This window comes from Thalassophryne amazonica, chromosome 13 (assembly GCF_902500255.1).
Source record: "Thalassophryne amazonica chromosome 13, fThaAma1.1, whole genome shotgun sequence".
NCBI lineage: Eukaryota > Metazoa > Chordata > Actinopteri > Batrachoidiformes > Batrachoididae > Thalassophryne > Thalassophryne amazonica.
Genome location: NC_047115.1, coordinates 31,290,283 through 31,313,122, shown reverse-complemented (window position 1 = coordinate 31,313,122; position 22,840 = coordinate 31,290,283). Strand labels below are relative to the sequence as shown.

Sequence of the window (22,840 nt, the reverse complement as noted above, 5' to 3'; positions counted from 1 at the left end):
CTTACTTGTAGTTCCTAGGGTTTGTAAGAGTAGAATGGGAGGCAGAGCCTTCAGCTTTCAGGCTCCTCTCCTGTGGAACCAGCTCCCAATTTGGATCAGGGAGACAGACACCCTCTCTACTTTTAAGATTAGGCTTAAAACTTTCCTTTTTGCTAAAGCTTATAGTTAGGGCTGGATCAGTTGACCCTGAACCATCCCTTAGTTCTGCTGCTATAGACTTAGACTGCTGGGGGATTCCCATGATGCACTGAGTGTTTCTTTCTCTTTTTGCTCTGTATGCACCACTCTGCATTTAATCATTAGTGATTGATCTCTGCTCCCCTCCACAGCATGTCTTTTTCCTGGTTCTCTCCCTTCGGCCCCAACCAGTCCCAGCAGAAGACTGCCCCTCCCTGAGCCTGGTTCTGCTGGAGGTTTCTTCCTGTTAAAAGGGAGTTTTTCCTTCCCACTGTCGCCAAGTGCTTGCTCACAGGGGGTCGTTTTGACCGTTGGGGTTTTTCCGTAATTATTGTATGGCTTTGCCTTACAATATAAAGCGCCTTGGGGCAACTGTTTGTTGTGATTTGGCGCTATATAAAAAAACTGATTTGATTTAAATGTTTGAGATTGTAACGAAACAAATTCTGAACAGCCTATTATTCCTTTTTCTTCCATTTCTGTGTAAAGCAATAATTTTGATAAAGTTTTCTTCAAGTTTTGATTTGAAATAGAATGTGCAGTGTTCCCAAAGCATTTATGTGCATTGAAAAAAAAAACTATTATAAGGATTTTGAGGTTTACCCATTTATAAACACTGCTATTATTTTGAACACAACTGTATGCATGAAAGTGAAACCAGTGGAGTCCTGCACACCTTCAGTGACTGTAATTCCACGTGGAGCTGATAAACATAAAGCCCACATTTGCTCCATGATCTGGATCCTTATCCATATTTACTAGGAATTTCAAAGACATCACTTTCTTATATTTTTTCTTTAAAAATAATAAATATAATCTGGTCACCCTGATATTTCTGCAAATGGTTTGGTCTAAAGTGGGCGGGGCGTGATGGGTGGCGCTGACAGGAAACGTGCAACGTTCAGGGACCACGGAAACTTTCAGCTGCGTGTGTTTAGGGAGGCTTCTCAGAACGGAAAGCAGTCATCATTTTCTAAAGAATGGTTCCAAAAAAAGCGCAAAGGTAGGTTTTTGAGCTTTTCTTCAACTGAATGTCGAGTAAACTTGTTGGGTATTTTCTCCTCCAAACATTCTTAAAACCTTTGATAAGACAAACAGAGTCAAGAAACACCAGTGAGACAGAAAGTCAAATTAATCACGCGCGGAGTGCGGCCAGGCTGTACACCAAGGCTACACTAAAGTCTGGCCTGTGCTCCCGCTCTTTTTATTAGAGAAGCCCTCATTACATCATAAAACTTGTCCTAAGGGGGGGGGGGGACAACGCGAGACAAGTTTCTTCCCGTAACATAAACACATACGTCAATAAGTGCAGCTGTAAGGAAAAACAGTTTCTTTCTTTTACTCTTATCGTCGGAGGTCAGCACATCTCGTTCGTCTGTTGCAGTTATCAGCTGTTGTGCATCTGCCTGGAGTGTCCTGGTCTTCACACTAAGCATCACATCACAACAGTCAAAAACAACCTTCAGGTCTATTACTCCCAGTTCATGACTGACCCCGTCATGCTTCACTCCCAGTCGTTAGCGGCTACAAAAACAAGTTGTATAATAATAATAAGTACATCCAGTTCTTCATTCCCAGTTCAGATTGACCCCAGCATGCTAAAACAAGGTTGAATCACACGTACATTCTCAGGGTTAGTGCAAACAGCACAACACCGTTCTCATGAGAAAGAAGACAAAAGGTACAAATGTTTAACAGTGATAACATATATATAAAATCTTTAACAAAACTGCTGCCAACATGTACGCCAGTGAGGGTAGTTTAATTATTGTACTTTAAAAGCATATTTTGGTTCTTGAGGTGTTTTATGTCTGTAATGTTGTGGAGTCATGTTCCTCTGGCGTCACGTTTCGGTGAACTGTGCCTCATTTTGCTGCTACAACTAAACATCCCCAAGTACACACTGTTAATGTATTGTATATATTGTCACTTTTTCATATTCTATTTACACTACATTCACAGTAATGTCCTTCAACACAAGATGTATGATTCATTTCAAATAAAGACCGGTTCTTGACTGGTTTATTCCACTTCTCCTTATTGTTTAATTACGTGGTGTCCACTGTGGTACTCATGTCAGTTTTACTAACGAAGATAAAGTCATAGTCTTCATAAAATAGCTTTAAAAATGCTGCACGTGTGGGATTTTTTTTTTCAGTTTCATGCGTTCTGTTGCAATCTATTTCTCCTCAGTTTGTACACTTTTTTTTCTGTATGAAGGCGTGGGTTCGACGATTTACCCAGACGGACCCAAACTGAGCCAAATATGACCAAATTAAGTACAGTTATTTATTTTCGGAAATGCACTCCATTCTCAAAACAGTGCATTGAAAGGAAACGGCACTCGCCTTTGCAGACGTACAGCGGGATGCACTACTGTCTCAGCATGGCTCGTAACATCAGATATCAAAGTTCAGAGTCCATTGTATGCCCCCCCCCCCCCCCAAAAAAAAAAATTGCCAGTACTCACAAACACACTTTAACATCCCTTGTTTATTGTTTCAGCATTCTGAAGAAGCAGCGAGACAGAGGGGGGGAGAGAGAGCAGTCTTTTAACCCTTTACCTACTGAGGCTATAAATGGACGATTGGTTATAATTTTTTATTATAGCAATAAAATTAAGAAATAATGTTCTATGTTTGTGTGCTTTGGCACCCTTTTCCAAGAGTACCTGAATTTCAATTATATTACACCTGATTAACTATTTATACACATTATTTCTAAGTTTTAGCATTTAAAATGAGAAAAAACACAAAAACGAACTTGATTTTTTTTTCAGTTTTTTAGTGAAAAATGATTGTTATGTAAAGGAAGTTTGGATTTCACATTTTTAACAGGAAGCTGTAAGTGTTTACAATCAAAATAATTAATTTTGTGTGTCTAGAACTCAGAAACAGTGCAGAAACAGTGCAAAAGTAAACATTTTACAAGGCGAAAATATGCAAAAAGTAACCAATTTTAAAGTGCAGAACCAAACAATATGAATAACAACAAAGTGCAAAACTATATATAAATATATCAATTATTATCTGTATTATTAAAATGTGCAATAAATCATTCATTTGAGCACTCATTTTGTGCAAAATTATACAATATGAATAAAACAATAAAGTGTCAAACTATATACAAATATATATATCCAAGAATCAAAATTAGATCTAAACTACATCAGTCAGTGTGGTACTGTTTGTAACAGTTTCTGTCTGGCTGAAGACAGAGGCCAATTTTACAAAGTTTGCACATCCAGCAGGTTGACCTCTTGCAAACCTTGCAAGAATGCCGCCCCTTTGTGGATCGCTGGCAAGTTGGGTTTCAACTGCTTGTTGGCACCGGGCAGTGGCTTGTGGCTGATGGAGCCATCACACCCACACAAACACGCACACACACCTTCACAAATGACACTAACACCCTGCCTTTTCCTCAAAAATTACTACATTTATGTTTGCTGTCTGTCTCTGTACTTTTCTGTCACTTTTGCGCTCTTTTTCATACTTTTCCCTCATTTCAAAAGTCACCGAACGCACTTTACCGTAATATATGCAACATATAGCATACTGTTGGAAAGCACGGGTTCTTGGTTTGCTGTCAGTGTTGAAATTTTTCAGATTGAGGGCTTACATGAGAATTTACGGTAATGAGAATAAGCGGCGCACTAGTGTAAAACTTCCGTGTATTTCCTCTGCGTTATGACATCACAGGCTTACGTTTACCGTAATACACCATATATCATTGGAAAGCCATTGGTGTTAGCTTAACAATGCACTTTGAATCATTCGGATTGGACAAACTATGGTGGAGTTACGGTAAAAAAAAATACGCATATGGAAAATATGGAGTGGGCGCCATCGCCGTATATAAAGGGTTAATGTACCATTTTGAGAACAGCGCATTTCTGAAAATAAATAAAAATACTTCATTTAGTCATATTTGGGTTAGTCCGGGTCAGTTTGGGTCCATCGCTGGAGTCAGTTTGGGTAAATCGTCACACCCGGAAGGCGCTGAACTGTTTTGTGTCACTTTGAAAACAAGGATAAAAGTTTGTGTGAACATTTTCTAAAATACCAACATGACTCCAACATTATGGGCTTAATGCATCAGATGGAAATGCTCAAAGTGTTTTACAGTGATGCCTTACATCCACACTGACACACACTGTCAGAGTGCTGCCATGCAAGGCCTTCTACTTACACTGGGAGCCATTTAGGAAAAAGAACCTGCATTAAGGACCGTGCTCGAGGGACCTTGTGATAAGTGTAGATGAGGTCATTCCTGCAGATCAAGCCCCTGACAAGGTCCTTAATCCATAACTTGCTGTCTGTATGCTTTAGAGGGATTTGCATGGCTGTGTGTGTGCATGAATAGGTGGATGTGATGCATCATTGTAAAGCACTTTAAGCATGTACATCAGATGGAAAACTATAACAGCTGTGAGGCCCACAGCAACTAACGTAGGGGACGCACTCTTATTGCCTTTTTTCTCGAGATTTGCAGTCAGTGGTATTTCTGCATCCGGTTGCATTGCAAAAGAATAGACCTGCTGGAGCTGCCACCACTCCCTTCACTCACTGACGAAAGTGTGTGAACCCTGGCAGATGAATTAGTCAGCTCAAATGTGTAGTCTCTTCATGCTAATGCTGTTTTTTGTATTTCTGACTCGTCGATGACTGATGGTACCTGGCTTGTTGACAGATGATTCTTATTTGTCAGCCCAACCCTAGTTGTAACCCGTGCAGTGGTCAGAAAATGACAGTTAATACATGTACACATGCAAAAAAAAATTTTTGGTGGGGGGGGTTACCCTGTAACACATCTGCATCCTGCTGATTTTTCTATTACCGAAGTGGAACACAGCAGCCACATAGAATATCATGCTGTTGTCTGATGTTGCTCAGGCTTCACCTGACTTCATATATAGACAAATTCATTGTGCCCTTCAGAAAATTCCAAGTTCTACAGATTCAACATGATGGTCAGTAAACATCTGGTAGCCATCATCACATTTGTGTTTCTTGATTCTTTCATTTGTCCATCCACAGTCAACAAGGAGGTAAAGGTACAATTTTCTAACATGAATGAGTGGTAACTGTTTCAAGTCCCATGTTCACGCCACAGCTGTCTCATTGAAATCCCAAACAGAACATTCTACTGTAGTCACCTGCCGACGCTTCCTCTCAGTCTTCTTGGTCACACGCTTTCAAAATTGGATAAAATTGTGCAGCTTTCTCAGCAAGATTCACTTATCTGTTGCCGTCATTTTCCACTGAAAGAAATGGTCCTTTCAGCCAGAAATGTTTTAGTTTATAGCACTGTCATATTCCTGAAACTGACAATGACAGCATTTCAACTGTAAGGTAACAGATGTAGAAATAAAGCAGAGTTGACAGGCGCAAAGAAGTGAAAATACTCACTACACAACAGTGATTGAAAGTTTGGCTGATTCCAAAAAATCCAAGATGTTGATGACTCAATCCGAGCCATTATATTAACTTATTACAGTGTTTGCATTCTAAATAAATACTGAAGATAAAATTTTTTATCTGGACTCCAGGGAGGGAAAAAACCCTTCCCTTTTAAATGGTGTCTTGTGGCTGCTATGGAAACTGAGGGCAGTATAGGACCAGATCATTTGGGGATTGACGCTACAGTCCTGTCAGACCCCCACTCTTGACCCACCTATGCCAAATCTGGTACATACTCGTAGATATTTTCATGTATAGGTATTTTTAGATACAGTTTATGGAAAACATTCGTGTCTTTGTTACAGTTTAGTTGTCTGCTATTTTTCTAATGTTTTGGAGAAAGGTGACTGAGCTGGATTTGAATGCAGGATATTAAATAAATGCTGTGGTGTAATGGTCAATATGACCCACCCTTGTCTTGTTTTGAGTTTGTTTGGCTGGGCTGAGGCATGTAGGCACAGGAAAACATCCAACTGAGTTAGGTCATGGGAAACTTCTTTTTTTTTTTCCTGGCACTTGATCCTCATGTACTGCTGCTCTCATAATAATAGAGAAAACTTCATTCATTGAGAGCTGGAGGCTGTCACTGGGTGAGAGGCGGGGTTCACCCTGGACAGCACACACATCTGTCGCAGGGCCACATATAGACAGGCAAAGTCAGTCACACCCCCATTCACAGCTTTGGTCAGAGTCGCCATTTGACTAGGGCTACCATGACTAATCGACTAGTCACGACTACATCGACTATTGAAACCCTTAACTATTTTAGTAGTCGACGAGTTATTTGCTTTGAACCTTGAACCACTGAAGCAGTGCTTTGATCCGCTGCTTCATTGGATATTTGCTTCGCTCCTCTTCAGAAGTGGCAACTCCGCCTCTTATCTCCTCTCAAAGTCATTAAAATATGTCAATCGTGAGTCACTTTTGTGCAGATTAAAGTGACTAACTGGGACTCCTGTCTTGTTGCGAGAAAGAAACGAGAATCGTCCTCTGTTCCGTTGCTCCAAACGCTGCCCCGCCGAGTCAAGTTAGAAAGATAGAGTCCGCTCAGAATTAATAACCAAAGCGAATCACCATTTAAATCAAATGGCACCTCTTTCCAAATGTTGTAATACAAACAATAAACTGCAATTGATCAAAATGTTTTTTTTTTTTCCTCCAAAAATGAGACATTCTGGCTGACGTGCAGCAGCCCAAGACTGTATGGCTGCAGACCAGCAGACTCCAGCAGCTAGCTGAGTTCAGCTCAGAGGCATGGAGTAACATCCATGCCATTAATGTCTGAAAGGAAATGCTTTTGACAAAAACTACAGATTTTTTTTTTTTTTCTATTTATGTCCAGAGATCAAGGATCCAACAAGTAGAGTTTATTTATGTCCAGAGATCAAGGATCCAGTGACCAATTTCATATTTATTTACTTTAAGACTTAATAAAATGTTGTTGACATAGAAAACCTGTAAAACCTACTTGTAGCACACAGAAAATTCACAGGAGGTATCGATAATGATGTTGATAAAATGCGATAAGCTGCAATTTACATATGATCCGACTAGTTGACTAATTGCGAAAATAATCGTTGACTAGTCGACTATCAAAATAGTCGTTTGTGGCAGCTCTACACTTGACCTAACATAGACGTCTTTGGAAGTGGGAAGAAGCCAGAGCACCCAGAGGGAACCCACGCAAACATGGAGAGAACATGAAAACTCTACACAGAAAGGACCAGGTCGGGAGTGAACCTGGGACCTTCTTGCTGTAGGTCCACCATTCTAGGTTTGGTTTAGATCCTCTTTTGTCTTGAAAACTGACTTAATGTGCTGAAAGCACATTATTTCTCAGAAATTTAGTCACACAATTGCCACACCATTACATCACAAATGGTAGTAATCTGGGAGAGAGCCTCGGACCACCCCTTTTGCCCCCACCCTCCAAAGAACTAAACCTATCCAAACCGGATTTCTTAAGTGACCCCAAAGCACAATCAGGAGGATGTTGCCAAAAATAAAAACAGGCCCCAAGCCAGGTATTTAATTGTCAGTTGATATTAGTAGTTAACCCATTTTATTAATTTGAGTGTTTCATCACAAATGACTTACTACCACTGATGTGTAATAATGCAAGCAACAAATATGGCAGTGTGGGGAGAGGGATGACATGGGTATCATTTTGTGAGCTTTATCGCAAAAGATCTGTAATTCTGGTAATTCTTCATGACACATTTCAATACTGGCCAGTTGTCTTTTCTGCTAAAATCTGAAATCTTGTGACATATAAAGCAACAACCTTATGTAATTTCCTCTTCCATCTTCTATGTTGCGTTACATGTTTGCTTTGTGATCAAAGGTGGTAATAGTGTGTGTTTTCCTTCACATCACTTATAAACTGAGTAGCAATTTCATAGTGGATAAAGCTGATGTGATTTGCTAGAAAACATATTTATCAAAGAAGAACAATGTTCTGCTGAAAGCTGCGTCTTCCTTCCTCCAGTGCTGCACAGGCTGATACTCGACACGTGCGTCACTCAGCCCACTGCCTCTATATTTAGAGCTGCAATATGTACATATGGTACTTCCCCATGGTGGGTGGAGTCATTTTTTGTCAGGCATGCATTTAGTAAATATCTCTCGCTCTCTTTCTCTTAACTATGTAATAGCACTTGTGTGCATGAAGACAGTAACAACTACAGTGCATCCGGACATTATTCACAGCGCTTAACTTTTTCCACATTTTATTTTACAACCTTATTCCAAAATGGTATTTTGTAAAGATTTGTACATTTATTAAAAAAAAATATATATATATATATTAAAAATAAAAAAAATAAGAAATCACACCCACTTAAGTATTCACAGCCTTTGCCATGATGATCAAAATTTAACTCAAGTGCATTCTGTTTCCACTGATCATCCTTCAGATGCTTCTACAGCTGGGGTACCTGGGGTACATTCAGTTGATTGGGCATGATTTGGAAAAGGACACACCTGTCTACATATAAGGTCCCATAGTTGACAGTTCATGTCAGAGCACAAACCAAACATAAAGTCAAAGGAACTGTCTGTAGACCATAGAGACAGGATTGTCTGGAGGCACAAATCTGGGGAAGGATACAGAAACATTTCTGCTGCTTTAAAGATTCCAATGAGCACAGTGGCCTCCATCATTCGTAAATGGAAGAAGTTTGGATCCACCAAGACTCTTATTAGAGCTGGCCACCCGTTTAACTGAACGATCAAGGGAGAAGGGCCTTGGTCAGGGAGGTGACCAAGAACCCGATGGTCACTGTCAGAGCTCCAGCATTCCTCTGTTGAGAGAGGAGAATCATCCAGAAGGACAACCATCTCTGCAGCAATCCACAAATCAGGCCTTTATGGTAGAGTGGCCAGACGGAAGTCACACCTCAGTAAAAGGCACATGGCAGCCTGGCTGGAGTTTACCAAAAAAATCTCTGGAGAGATCTGAAAATGGCTGTGCACCAAGGTGTGCCAAGCTTGTGGCATCATAGAAGACTTGAGGCTGTAATTGCTGCTAAAAGTGAATCAACAAAGTATTGCGCAAAGGGTGTGAATACTTACATGCCTGTGATTTCTTAGTTTTTGTATTTTTAATAAATTTGCAAAAAAACCAAACTTTTTTTTCATGTTGGCATTATGGGGTGTTGTGAGTAGAATTTTGAGGGGAAAAGTGAAGTGCATAGTGTGTCAGTATTATATTTGACCCCATTGACCTCCATCATGACCTTCATTCAAATACAGTGAGGAAAATAAGTATTTGAACACTCTGTGATTTTGCAAGTTCTTCCAATTAGAAATCATGGAGGGGTCTGAAATTTTCATCTTAGGTGCAGGTCCACTGTGAGAGACATAATCTAAAAAAAAAAAAAAAAAATGGAAATCACAATGTATGATTTTATTAAATAATTTATTTGTATGTTACTGCTGCAAATAAGTATTTCAACACCTGTGAAAATCAGTGTTAATATTTGGTATTATTATATGGTATGTGATTTTGCTAACTTCTGCTTTGCCCATTCCCCACTTTCTGAACTGTACCACATGCCGAGTTGACTGCTGGTGGAGCCGAGGTGACCGCTGGTGGAGCCAAGTACACCTCGCGTGCAGTGTAGCGCTAGCCAATCAAGCGGCGCCTTCTATTGATAACGACCAATCGGATAATGCGATACAACGCCTACCTTGACTGTCAGTTTGTTGACAAGATGTTTGTTCATGTAAATGGGCAATTTGTTCATGTAAATGGGGAATCTTCTTCACAGACTAAGGTTAATTATGGAGTTCCACAAGGTTCTGTGCTAGGACCAATTTTATTCACTTTATACATGCTTCCCTTAGGCAGTATTATTAGACAGCATTGCTTAAATTTTCATTGTTACGCAGATGATACCCAGCTTTATCTATCCATGAAGCCAGAGGACACACACCAATTAGCTAAACTGCAGGATTGTCTTACAGACATAAAGACATGGATGACCTCTAATTTCCTGCTTTTAAACTCAGATAAAACTGAAGTTATTGTACTTGGCCCCACAAATCTTAGAAACATGGTGTCTAACCAGATCCTTACTCTGGATGACATTACCCTGACCTCTAGTAATACTGTGAGAAATCTTGGAGTCATTTTTGATCAGGATATGTCATTCAATGCGCATATTAAACAAATATGTAGGACTGTTTTTTGCATTTGCGCAATATCTCTAAAATTAGAAAGGTCTTGTCTCAGAGTGATGCTGAAAAACTAATTCATGCATTTATTTCCTTTAGGCTGGACTATTGTAATTCATTATTATCAGGTTGTCCTAAAAGTTCCCTGAAAAGCCTTCAGTTAATTCAAAATACTGCAGCTAGAGTACTGACAGGGACTAGGAGAGAGCATATTTCACCCATATTGGTTTCTCTTCATTGGCTTCCTGTTAATTCTAGAATAGAATTTAAAATTCTTCTTCTTACTTATAAGGTTTTGAATAATCAGGTCCCATCTTATCTTAGGGACCTCATAGTGCCATATCACCCCAATAGAGCGCTTCGCTCTCAGACTGCAGGCTTACTTGTAGTTCCTAGGGTTTGTAAGAGTAGAATGGGAGGCAGAGCCTTCAGCTTTCAGGCTCCTCTCCTCTGGAACCAGCTCCCAATTCGGATCAGGGAGACAGACACCCTCTCTACTTTTAAGATTAGGCTTAAAACTTTCCTTTTTGCTAAAGCTTATAGTTAGGGCTGGATCAGGTGACCCTGAACCATCCCTTAGTTATGCTGCTATAGACTTAGACTGCTGGGGGGTTCCCATGATGGACTGAGTGTTTCTTTCTCTTTTTGCTCTGTATGCACCACTCTGCATTTAATCATTAGTGATTGATCTCTGCTCCCCTCCACAGCATGTCTTTTTCCTGGTTCTCTCCCTCAGCCCCAACCAGTCCCAGCAGAAGACTGCCCCTCCCTGAGCCTGGTTCTGCTGGAGGTTTCTTCCTGTTAAAAGGGAGTTTTTCCTTCCCACTGTCGCCAAGTGCTTGCTCACAGGGGGTCGTTTTGACCGTTGGGGTTTTTCCGTAATTACTGTATGGCTTTTGCCTTACAATATAAAGCGCCTTGGGGCAACTGGTTGTTGTGATTTGGCGCTATATCAATAAAATTCATTTGATTTGTAAATTCTACATGAGTGCCTGTGCATTATTTCACAAAGACTATTCCTTATTAAGCCCCTTTCACACGGGCCTGCCTCGAGTTGCATCGTGCGTCGTCATGACGACGCCATGTATACAATGCAGTAAAAACTAAGAGCACACAAAAAAAAAAAACCTTGCTGGCTGCAGTTGCTGCAGCAGCTCCTCGGTCTTCTCTCACAAATGTGTTTAAGTACAGTCCATAAAAGTCTTGCTCACAGACTGACTGCCAGAGACAGGACATATGTCCATGTTCAGTAAAAAGTCCGGACAGCTCCAGTCCACTCATGGACGATTCGTTTGTGCGCGCACATGTGAACAATTAAAAGAAAAAAAAAAAGGCTGTCTGTGCTCCTCGCTCTCCACAAACTCTCTCATCACTGTGTTAAAGAAAGGACATAAGTCCTGCTCACAGACTGATTGCCAGAGACAGGACATCTCCACATTTACTCACAGACACTTCGTTCACGCACGTGCATCTCGCGGTCAAAATAGGAAAGATGAACTATAACAGAACTCAGAGCGCAGACCTGCAGCTCAGCACAAGAACAAATACAAACTAGAAATCAGAGTTCACAGTCTGTCTTCAGTGCGCACCTGACGCAGACATTCCTGCGTCGTCATCACACCACAGGAAGCTCGAGGCAGCCCGGGTGTGAAAGGGGCTTTAAAAATTGTGCTCATGAAGTATTTTGGACCTGTTGGTGCAGTATGACAGTAATAATCAAGAGTTGAAACTTGAGATTGATTTTTCAGTTTTAGTATGTTTGACAAACTCCCAATTTTCTTGTTTACCATATAATAAGACAGTTATAGACTTTTGATGAGGTGTACCCGTGATTATGTGAACCTCATCCTATAATTGTATACAGTAGCCTTTGTTTGCAATTACACATTGTGATTTCCGGATTTTTTTTTTTTTTTTTTTTTTAGATTATGCCTCTCACAGTGGACATGCACCTAAGATGAAAATTTTAGACCCCTCCATGATTTCTAAGTGGGAGAACTTGCAAAATCGCAGGGTGTTCAAATACTTATTTTCCTCACTATAATTGACCTCCTGCTGACCTTCTAAGGGGAAATCTGGAAGCCACCTAAGTGTGTGCCCCATTTGGTCCAAATTGGGTCAAAAGCCAAGGCAGCATGACAGAGTACCCCTGTTGTCCAGAAAGCTTTTCTATTTTTTATTGGACAGTCATGAATAATAATAATAATAATAATAATATTGAACCATGCAAGGTATTCCTGGTTAAGAAAGGTGCCGGTCTAAGTCATACAGTGGGGGAGTAAAAGGACCAGAGACCAGTTTGTAAATACATCTGCGACCTTTCTCAAATTCTACGATGCTAATATTCCTTTAATGCCTCTGTTTTTTCTTTGCAGCTTCTCAGGTACAGCTCCCTGAATGTCTGCACGCTGCCTAGATGTTGGTGGTCCAGTCTAGCTGAAGATGCATGGGGCTGTTGCTCGACTTTGTATGGTGGTGGTGGCTGCCATATTAAACCAGCCCTTGCTTTTTCCTAAAGAGAACACCACACTCCCTGATGAGGATGAGGAACTCATCGCTCGCATGCGGGAACATGAAGAGAGACTGAAGATAGAGCAGGTCAGGCTGGAGAAAGAGCTTTCACAGTTGGAATACAAGCAAGAAAAAATAGTCTCAGAGGACTGTTACACTTGGCACTTCTGGAGTGTTGTAATCTTTCTCGTACTCTTTGCCATTGAAATGTGCAGGATGGACTTTGCTGATGTAGAAGTCCGGCCAGGTGACGATGAGGATGTGTTTTTAGAGAGTGGGCTTGTAAACCCCAGAACAATGCCACTAGATAAGGACAGTCTGAACAACTTCTGTAACAAATGCACGTATGCTTCAGCTCACGAAAACTGGCGAGTGAAGGAGTTTTCTGAAGGCTTTGGCGATGACTTGCTGGAATCACTGAGGCATATTTGTGACAAGTACGCAGACCTGGAAGTTGGTGACTTTGTTGGCATTGGAAGTATGTTCGAGTCTTGGAAGGTGTGCAAACCACTAACGTGCGATCTGATTGTGCCTTTCTCTCTACCGGAGCTGCATTCTTTCCAGTTCCATTTGTGGTGTAGTCCAGCCAGCAACATTCCTCCAGATATGCACGGATGTGGCACAATCAAAGTGGTCCAGTTTGGGGATAACGGGGAGGACTGTCTATGTGGCTCCGCTAACCTCGGAGAGGACATGCTTTGTCTGTTGCATATTAAGAACGATGAGCTCAGTGGAGTCCACAAGAGTGACGAGCGGCTGTGCACCATGAACACACCTTATTTAGCCAAAGATGAAGTCATGAAGTGGTTTCAGATCTCCTTAACCAAAGCTTGGGGGCGTATCTCCCACAAATATGACTTTGAAGTCACTTTTCACAACCTGGATGCCGCTGGTGCGCTGAAGATCCGGTTTCGTTCAGGGAAAGTCATCTTGGTAAACCTAATCCCAGTCGTCCAGTTGGACGACACAGATGCTTATTTTGTGTCACATTTTCCATCAGATTGTGATCATCCCCCTGACCCATACTGGCATCTTTCTCTTGCAGTTTATGAGAGGAACCTGTTGAAACATTTCACTAAACTCCTCCCACAAAATTCTTGCCATTTACACTGTCTTCAGATTGTTACTTTCCTCCACAGAAAGCAAACTGGACTCACGGGAAAAAGCGCACTGACCAGTTACCACTTTAAGACGGCTCTGTTGCACTTGTTGCTCAGTAAAAGTTCCTCTGCATGGGCCTATGAGAGGTTGGAGGCCAGGCTTAGGGACGTACTTGGGCTCATTCAGAAGAGTCTACAGGAGAAGAGACTCTATCACGTTTTGGTCGGGAATCGTAAAGTACCAAAAGAGATCCAGCTTCCGAAGAGATTCTTCACAGCGGAACACATAAATCTGTTCCGCTCTCTGGTGTTGCAGAGGGACCTTTATACCAACACAGTCAGGCTTTCCAGGAGATGTTGAGGAACGCATCTGTACTTATACAAGAGTACACATCTGTCTTATCAAATGGAAGTGTCCAACACAGACTAGATGAAAGAATGTGAGCATTGGGAACCTCATGACAGACCACAAATTTCCAAAATGTTACATGGGTTTTTAAAGTCAGTTTCACAAACAATAAAATGACATAATTTTCATAAAACTAGCATTTTCTGGTATTGGAGAAGACGCAAGTCCCATATTGATGTCCATTGGGGCCGGTGCTTAACCCCAGATTCATTTGTGTGATGCAAATGACAGTCCATAACCTTTCCTGGATGGGATGCCAGCCCATTGTAGGTTACTTGTCTTGCAAAGACTCATCCACATTTGCAGCTGGGTGGATTGAGACAATGCAGATGAAGTGTCTTGTCCAAGGACACAGACAGGTAGCACAGGTAGTAGTATGATTGGTTTTGACCAATCAAAACCAGTCCTACTACTTTTCCCCCATCCGTTGGCCCAATGTACCTGCTGAGTTTAATCAGAATCAGATTAGGCATTCTTAACATATACTGCTAACATGCATACAAATGTAGCTCAACATCACTAATAAATTAAATTTTGACATTACCAATGACTTCACATGCTGTAAGATGCAAAAATGTAATTAATACTATTTATAATTTCAGTACTCCTTAACATGGAGTTGTAAAAAGGATTTTAATTTAATTTAGACGCCGACAACGTCTGTGTGCACCTGATCATCAGATCACTGAAGTGGAACGGAGCCATGGAATCAGTTGTGATTAGTACTTGGCTGAGAAACGGCCAGCGGCTGTGTGTGTTTCTCCATCTGGAACCACAGCTGCATCAGGAAGGGTATCTGATGTCAGATGTGCCAAATCGTGGTGCGGAGCTGTACAACGGGGTGGAAGATAATTAAATCTGCATGATTGATGAGAACATTTGAATTTCATGTTCAAATGTTTTACATTTTACTTACTTAGGGATAATTGGTTACTTGAAACAGTTGCAGTTATTGAAATGCTGATAAATGTTTCTTCATCTACTACTATAACCAACAGGTTCTGTCATCGTGTCCCACAGCAGCCTGTACTCAAGGTGCTTGAAATGTAACAGTATCTCCACCTGGTGGACATTTCCCATTAATACAAGGATAATATAAGTTCACAAAGAGTGCCATTAATTAAATATTTGCTGCACTAGATGCAGTAGTGGAAAAGTACTTTTAAGTTTTTTTTTATTGTTATTGTACTTTTGAAGTTTTTTAACTGCAAAGTTGTATTCATTCAGGATGTCAATGTATTTAACAAATGATCCTGCAGAACTGTTGTGACATGCTACACTACTTATGTAAACATGTATTTTGTAAAAAGCCCTTACATTTGAAAAATGACATCATGTAAGCAAATTAAAAATATTAAGAAATTTGTGAGCCCAATTCAGTTGAAAGATGGAGCACTTTAACAAAATTTGTATATAACGTATTACTGCCAGTCATAAAAAAGCATTTACCAAACAGTGACCTCTTTCCTTGGCCATGTGTATTGCTGGAAATGCAGATGGCAGCTATTATGTTCATGAGCCTTTTCCATGTTAACATGCTGCTTTATGGATATTGTGACTGGTAGCACTCCAGTTTAGACAAAGGCCAAGCCTGCACAACCTTGAGAAAATAATTTTGCTTTCTATACAACATAACAGCATCTGTAGCCTTTATTTTGGTGTTTGTGGGGGGAGAAAGAACAGCTGCACACTTACATGAAGCAATGACAACACCTGTTGTTCCAACTATCTCAATCCCTTTTTTCTATTTCCCCATCATCCCACAATAAAAGCATACATTTGTAATGTTCCATTAACCATTTCCCCCATTTGAGCTTCTTTTTTGGTTACAAAGACAAAATGTTTCCTCGTAAATTAAGTAAACTTTCAATTACACTGACTCCAGCACAACAATAAATAATAATAATAATTAAAAAAAATGGTGTAAAGTGTCATGGTTCCTCCTCCTTAGTCATAGTTGGGATTTTTTCTATGAAGGTCTTGTAGAAACCCTTGTGAGTGTCTACAGGGTGCATGCAAGCTTTGACGCCAGGGTCCTCCAACATGGACTCCATCCATTTCTTCAGCTCAGGTGTGTCACTGAGGCAGCTGAAAGGACAAAGAATCAAATTATTCAAAAACTGCAGCACACAATCGTTCTCAACAAAGTTGTAGTTGTAGAAATATGGCTGTATCTGTAGAAAATTTAGATACACAAGACATTTTGGCCATTTATACCAAAATGATACATTACAAATTGAGAAACATCTACAGTGGCCTAAATAAACCCAACAACAGTTACACTCATGATTAATAATGTAAGTCCCTTCGGCTGCTCCCTTGTTTGCACTCGGGGTCGCCGCAGCAAATCCAAGGTGGATCTGCATGTTGAATTGGCATATGTTTTATGCCGGATGCCCTTCCTGATGCAACTCCACATTACATTGAGACGTGGCAGGGGTGGGATTTGAACCCGGAGCCTTCTGAACTGAAACCAAGCACATTAACCACTTGGCCACCACCCCTGCTTCATGATTAATAATGTAGTTTATAAATATTAGAAATTGAAACATTTAAAAAACTATTTTCTTAAAGCCAACTTTTTTTGGCAAAACAGTTCAGGGGTCTCTTATAATTGCTGTGTCTACACAAAACTGGACTTAAAATGTACACACCAATTTAAATGAGTGCATTGTGATTTATAAAAAAATTAAATGGCAAGTTTTGCATATCTGTATGGAAACTTTCACCCATGCGTACACACATTTTAGCAATGAAGTGAATGAATGAATGAAAACTGTTTATTTCGAACATTTGATGCAACAACAATTACAAGATAGATCAGTGAAGATAACAAAAAAGTTCCTACTGTGTACCCAACATGTCCGAAAAGGGGTAGGGTGAAGCATAAGCTTATTTTTCCCTACCCCTTCTTCCCCACAACCAGTAATACCCTTTGCCACATATACACAGATTCCTACACACCTAAACATACATATATATATATATATATCTACACATACCTGCTTACATACAAAATACTATATATTTACAAGCCAAAGCAAAAAACAAAAACACCCTAACCCTCATTACCTTTCCTCCTCCCTATACCTAGAAAAAAACATTTTTGTACCGCTGTTTGAACTGGTTCATGCTTGGACATTTCTTGAGCCCCACTCCCAATCTGTTCCACATCCTCACCCCACAGACAGAAATACAGAAACCTTTTAATGTTGTTCGTGCCCACTGATGCTTTAAATTATATTTCCCCCTCAGATTGCAATCCCCTGATCTGTTAAAAAACATATTTTTAATATTTGCTGGAAGTAAATTGTTTATTGCTTTATACACGATTTGTACTGTTTGAAAATGAACCAAGTCTGTGAATTTTAAGAATTTGGATTGTAAAAATAGTGGATTTGTATGATCTCTATAGCCAGTATTATGAATAATTCTTATAGCTCTTTTCTGCATTACTGATAGTGATTGTGTTGTACCTTTATAAGTATTACCCCATACCTCTGCACAGTACTGTAAATATGGTAAAACCATTGAGCAGTAAAGAATGCGGAGTGAGTTGTGGTCCAGAATGTTTCACTTTGTTTAGAACTGAAATGCTTCTTGACAGTTTACTTTGTATATGTTTTATATGAGTCTTCCAGTTTATCTTATTATCTATTATCACCCCCAGAAACTTATTTTCAGTGATGGCAGATAGGAGAAATGTGAGTAGCATATTACACAGAAGATGCAGTGGGCAAGTGACTCAACTCGCACTTATTTCCCCATATATATATATATATATATATATATATATATATATATATATATATATATATATATATATATATATATATATATATATAGGTTTTATTTGTGATAGTGAGCTATTGTTTCATAAGCACTGTTCAGTTGTAAAATAAAGACGCTCACTCAGTCTTAAACTACATTTTTAATATTTCATCAGCACTGTTGTCTTGCAACCACCACTGTTTAAATGTAAATATGACATAGTAGACATGACATTGCAGATACTGCAATCATTTGGACAAGGTCTGCTACTGGTATGACGCAAATAGTTTCCTGTCTGGAATTTTATTTTAAGAAATGGACCATGTTATTTTTACTGCTCAAATTTAATTGAGATTTTTATCTAAATAAAGAAAGCAGTGTGGCGACATCGCAGCATCACAAAGAATTCTGCAACAACTGTGAAGATAAATAAGTCTATTCTGTTGAGTGTTTTATGTTGGTTCTTGCAACAAAATGAAACTACACGTGATACCATGAGTGAATGGGTTAAAATCGGTTAAAAAACTATTTGAGGACTTGTCATTACCTCTTGTTGCCACTCGTATTTGTATTCATCACCCCACTACTTTGGCCACTCACAAGCACCTGTGTTTCTGTTTCTAAAATATTTCTTTTCCTGTTCTTCCTCTTGGTTGCCATAAATATATGTTTCGGGCTTCATGTGTATGCTTAAATATTCACAAGATTTTTTTGCATTGACCATTTGTGGATAAATGTGAGCGAGATATGAGGTAGCTTCAATTGCATGCAATTCTATGTAGTGTGTGATTTACTTGTATAAAGACAACATTGCTTGCATGTGCATGATTTTCTAAAAAATTGTTTGTACATATACTTTTAGCATGAAACCTATGCACTGTTTTATAAATGAGACCCCAGCTGTTTGTTGAATTACAACGATACAAAATAATATTTTAAAAAGTTAGGGTATGCTTGACCTTTCCTTTGATAACTGATTGTATTATGGCTCAACACAGATGGTTAATATTGTCTATTGACCATTTTGGCACTATGTACACAGTACTACCTTGGAAGAAAAATATTCCATGATCATCTTCTGCTGAGCTTTCTCAAAAGGAGAGGAAGGAAGCAGCTTCTTGTCGGGATAGACTTCATCCAAGTATTCACACACGACTGCAGAGTCATACACCATGTCGCCGTCAGATGTCTCCACTGTTGGGACGAGCCCAGAGGGGTTCTTTAAAAAGAACCACTCAGGTTTCTTTGACAGATTGATATTGATGGTCTCATGTCTGTGTTTTTGATTAAAGGTAAAATTTTAGAGTGAAAAATACAGGAATGTAATATTGGTTAAGTTATTTTGGATAAATATTTTCTTTACTTGATCCCTTTGGTGTTTAGCACCAGTCTGGCCCTATGTGCAAAAGGGCAGAACCGCATGCTGTACAATCTGATCTTTGGGCACTGGACCAGGTACAGGACTCCCTGGAAGAAGAAGAAAAGAATTTGGAATTTTAATCCTTAAAGGCAATTGCCTTAAAGCATGAGGATCCACATCTGTTAATTTTATAGTCTGATGGGAGCATCATCTTGCATCCTAGGTGGCAACCACCCAGACAGACAACCAGTTCATCCCCACCTCTTCAAAGCTATGCAAGGACACCACCACATGCAGACAGACAAACACACCTACGGTCAATCTGTTTCCAGTTTACCTGACATGCATGTCTTTGGAGGTGGGAGGAAGCTGGAGCAACAGTGCTAACCACTAAGCCACAATGCCACCATATCAGAATTCCAATTCTAATGTATTAAATGCAAGGCTGAACATTATCTGTAGAATTTATGGTTATGATTCACATTTAAATTAACCAGCCAATTAATCTGAAAACACAAAAAAATATATACCTTCATTGATTAATTTTTAAAAAATGGATTACAGATTTAACCTCAACAGCAACTTTGTGACTTTTTTAGTGCTCCCTGTTAAGACATTTTTTTTTATTTATTGTATTGCTAATTTTTTTTCCCTAAATAGTCTTGCTATTTGAGTCGTGCCAAAATAATCAATCATTGTAATCTATTACCTAATCTATCCACAGAGTGTCGCTGTGGGGCCTTATTGTTGTAATTTGATCTCCGTGAATAATAGGTGCGCTGCAAAAAAAAAAAAAAAAAAGCAAATATTACTGTCCCGGCTCAGCAAAACCGGTGTCACGTACGGCTTTTATTATTATTATTTCTTAATTATTTTGCTGTTTAAAGTTTACGACAGATGTGTACGATACAGTAGTTTAAAAATAACAACAAATAATAATAATAAGAATAAAATACAACTTTATACAAGGCAGCGAGTCCAAAACCAATTTAGTAATTTCGCACTTCAAATAAAATGTGCAAAGTCTTTGTTTTTCCACACATGAAAGTTAAAATCATTTCTTCGACTTACCTTCGGCAAAAGATCTTTCAGTAGTCATGGTTCCACTTGACCTGATATGTATTTATGTGACAAAAACAAGTGGTTATCTTGAACGTAAGACAGCACAAATGTGAAGACAGAAGTACAGCGTTTGGTTTTATTCACAGTGTGGGCGTGTCCCGTCTCGAATGAACCAATAGCGTGCAGCCGTAAGTGAGTTTTGTGGTTGTCAGGGTTACGGAAGGGAAATTTAGGTCGGACGTTGATCTGCAAAATGTAAAACCTTTTGATCAGAGTACCTTGTAAAAAATGGACGACACTGGAAATTTAGAAGTCAGGTATGTCAGCGACAGTTACACTATTATTTGCATTTGTAGCTGGTGGTGCACTTTTTTTGTGTCATATGCATAGACAACAATGGATATCCGATTAGTCATCGAAACAAAACCATATTTGGATTGTGGTGTTTACTCGTTTCAAGAACATTCTGTTCATGTTCCTGTTTACATTACAGAGGACTGACGGCAATATTTCGTCCACTTTGTCTTGTAAAATATTGATAACACTCCATAATTATGAAAAAAGTCTTTATGTCAACAGTGCACCTCAATCTGCAAGACTGGAATACTCCAGCTGTCTTAATTTGGTTATTGCTAATTCTGATTGCTACCTTTTTTTGGTTAAAGTAAAAAATAAATAAATAAAAAATACTCTTTACATGGCAATGTCTTAGGTTAAGATCAGAAAATTGCGTTACATGCAAACACATCTTTAGCATATGTATTACAAGTACAGCTATAACAATTACTTACAGTTTTTTTCATGTCACATGTTTTTCCACTAATCATTTTCAGAGAAAAGCGCACAAAATGCCATTACATTCTTTTGGTTACTATGGTCATTTATATGCATTACTTTTTTCCATCAGCATTTCTGTGACAATTCAGTAATCAAACCACGAGTATATGAAATACACTCAACAAAAATATAAACGCAACACTTTTGGTTTTGCTCCCATTTTGTATGAGATGAACTCAAAGATCTAAAACTTTTTCCACATACACAATATCACCATTTCCCTCAAATATTGTTCACAAAGCAGTCTAAATCTGTGATAGTGAGCACTTCTCCTTTGCTGAGATAATCCATCCCACCTCACAGGTGTGCCATATCAAGATGCTGATTAGACACCATGATTAGTGCACAGGTGTGCCTTAGACTGCCCACAATAAAAGGCCACTCTGAAAGGTGCAGTTTTATCACACAGCACAATGCCACAGATGTCGCAAGATTTGAGGGAGTGTGCAGTTGGCATGCTGACAGCAGGAATGTCAACCAGAGCTGTTGCTCGTGTATTGAATGTTCATTTCTCTACCATAAGCCGTCTCCAAAGGCGTTTCAGAGAATTTGGCAGTACATCCAACCAGCCTCACAACCGCAGACCACGTGTAACCACACCAGCCCAGGACCTCCACATCCAGCATGTTCACCTCCAAGATTGTCTGAGACCAGCCACTCGGACAGCTGCTGAAACAATCGGTTTGCATAACCAAAGAATTTCTGCACAAACTGTCAGAAACCGTCTCAGGGAAGCTCATCTGCATGCTCGTCATCCTCATCGGGGTCTCGACCTGACTCCAGTTCGTCGTCGTAACCAACTTGAGTGGGCAAATGCTCACATTCGCTGGTGTTTGGCACGTTGGAGAGGTGTTCTCTTCACAGATGAATCCCGGTTCACACTGTCCAGGGCAGATGGCAGACAGCGTGTGTGGCGTCGTGTGGGTGAGCGGTTTTCTGATGTCAATGTTGTGGATCAAGTGGCCCATGGTGGCGGTGGGGTTATGGTATGGGCAGGCATCTGTTATGGACGAAGAACACAGGTGCATTTTATTGATGGCATTTTGAATGCACAGAGATACCGTGACGAGATCCTGAGGCCCATTGTTGTGCCATACATCCAAGAACATCACCTCATATTGCAGAAGGATAATGCACGGCCCCGTGTTGCAAAGATCTGTACACAATTCTTGGAAGCTGAAAATGTCCCAGTTCTTGCATGGCCGGCATACTCACCGGACAAGTCACCCATTGAGCATGTTTGGGATGCTCTGGACCGGCGTATACAACAGCGTGTACCAGTTCCTGCCAATATCCAGCCACTTCGCACAGCCATTGAAGAGGAGTGGACCAACATTCCACAGGCCACAATTGACAACCTGATCAACTCTATGCGAAGGAGATGTGTTGCACTGCATGAGGCAAATGATGGTCACACCAGATACTGACTGGTATCCCCCCCAATAAAACAAAACTGCACCTTTCAGAGTGGCCTTTT

At 39.9% G+C, this 22,840-nt stretch overlaps 3 protein-coding genes across 3 annotated transcripts in view; 2 read left to right on the top strand and 1 right to left on the bottom strand.

Annotated features, from left to right (window-relative positions):
* Positions 1-1,082: 1,082 nt before the first annotated feature.
* Positions 1,083-16,242, top strand: itprip (inositol 1,4,5-trisphosphate receptor interacting protein). Its single transcript, XM_034184202.1, has 2 exons — positions 1,083-1,180; positions 12,689-16,242. Exon 2 carries the CDS (start codon positions 12,756-12,758, stop codon positions 14,283-14,285), a length of 1,530 nt encoding a protein of 509 aa, XP_034040093.1. The 5' UTR covers positions 1,083-1,180; positions 12,689-12,755; the 3' UTR covers positions 14,286-16,242.
* Positions 15,241-20,640, bottom strand: LOC117522804 (glutathione S-transferase omega-1-like). The gene is made up of 4 exons (XM_034184206.1): positions 20,536-20,640; positions 19,468-19,571; positions 19,153-19,378; positions 15,241-16,507 (listed from the first exon to the last, which is right to left on the bottom strand). The coding sequence occupies exons 2-4, from the start codon at positions 19,524-19,526 to the stop codon at positions 16,265-16,267; spliced, it is 528 nt and encodes a 175-aa protein (XP_034040097.1). The 5' UTR covers positions 19,527-19,571; positions 20,536-20,640; the 3' UTR covers positions 15,241-16,264.
* A 98-nt stretch (positions 20,641-20,738) lies between these two features.
* cfap43 (cilia and flagella associated protein 43) overlaps positions 20,739-22,840 on the top strand; it is a 76,071-nt gene continuing 73,969 nt past the window's right edge. Inside the window, exon 1 of the mRNA XM_034184197.1 lies at positions 20,739-20,843. Coding sequence (XP_034040088.1) covers positions 20,815-20,843 — 29 coding nt within the window. The 5' untranslated portion in view covers positions 20,739-20,814. The remainder of the gene's footprint in view (positions 20,844-22,840) is intronic.

Coding starts and splice junctions, on each gene's coding strand:
- itprip (XM_034184202.1), top strand. CDS start 12,756: ATGCATGGGGCTGTTGCTCGACTTTGTATGGTGGTGGTGGCTGCCATA.
- LOC117522804 (XM_034184206.1), bottom strand. CDS start 19,526: ATGCGGTTCTGCCCTTTTGCACATAGGGCCAGACTGGTGCTAAACACC. Junction 19,379..19,467: donor CTAAACACCAAAGGGATCAA/GTAAAGAAAATA, acceptor TCAAAAACACAG/ACATGAGACCATCAATATCA. Junction 16,508..19,152: donor TGGAATATTTTTCTTCCAAG/GTAGTACTGTGT, acceptor AATTTTCTACAG/ATACAGCCATATTTCTACAA.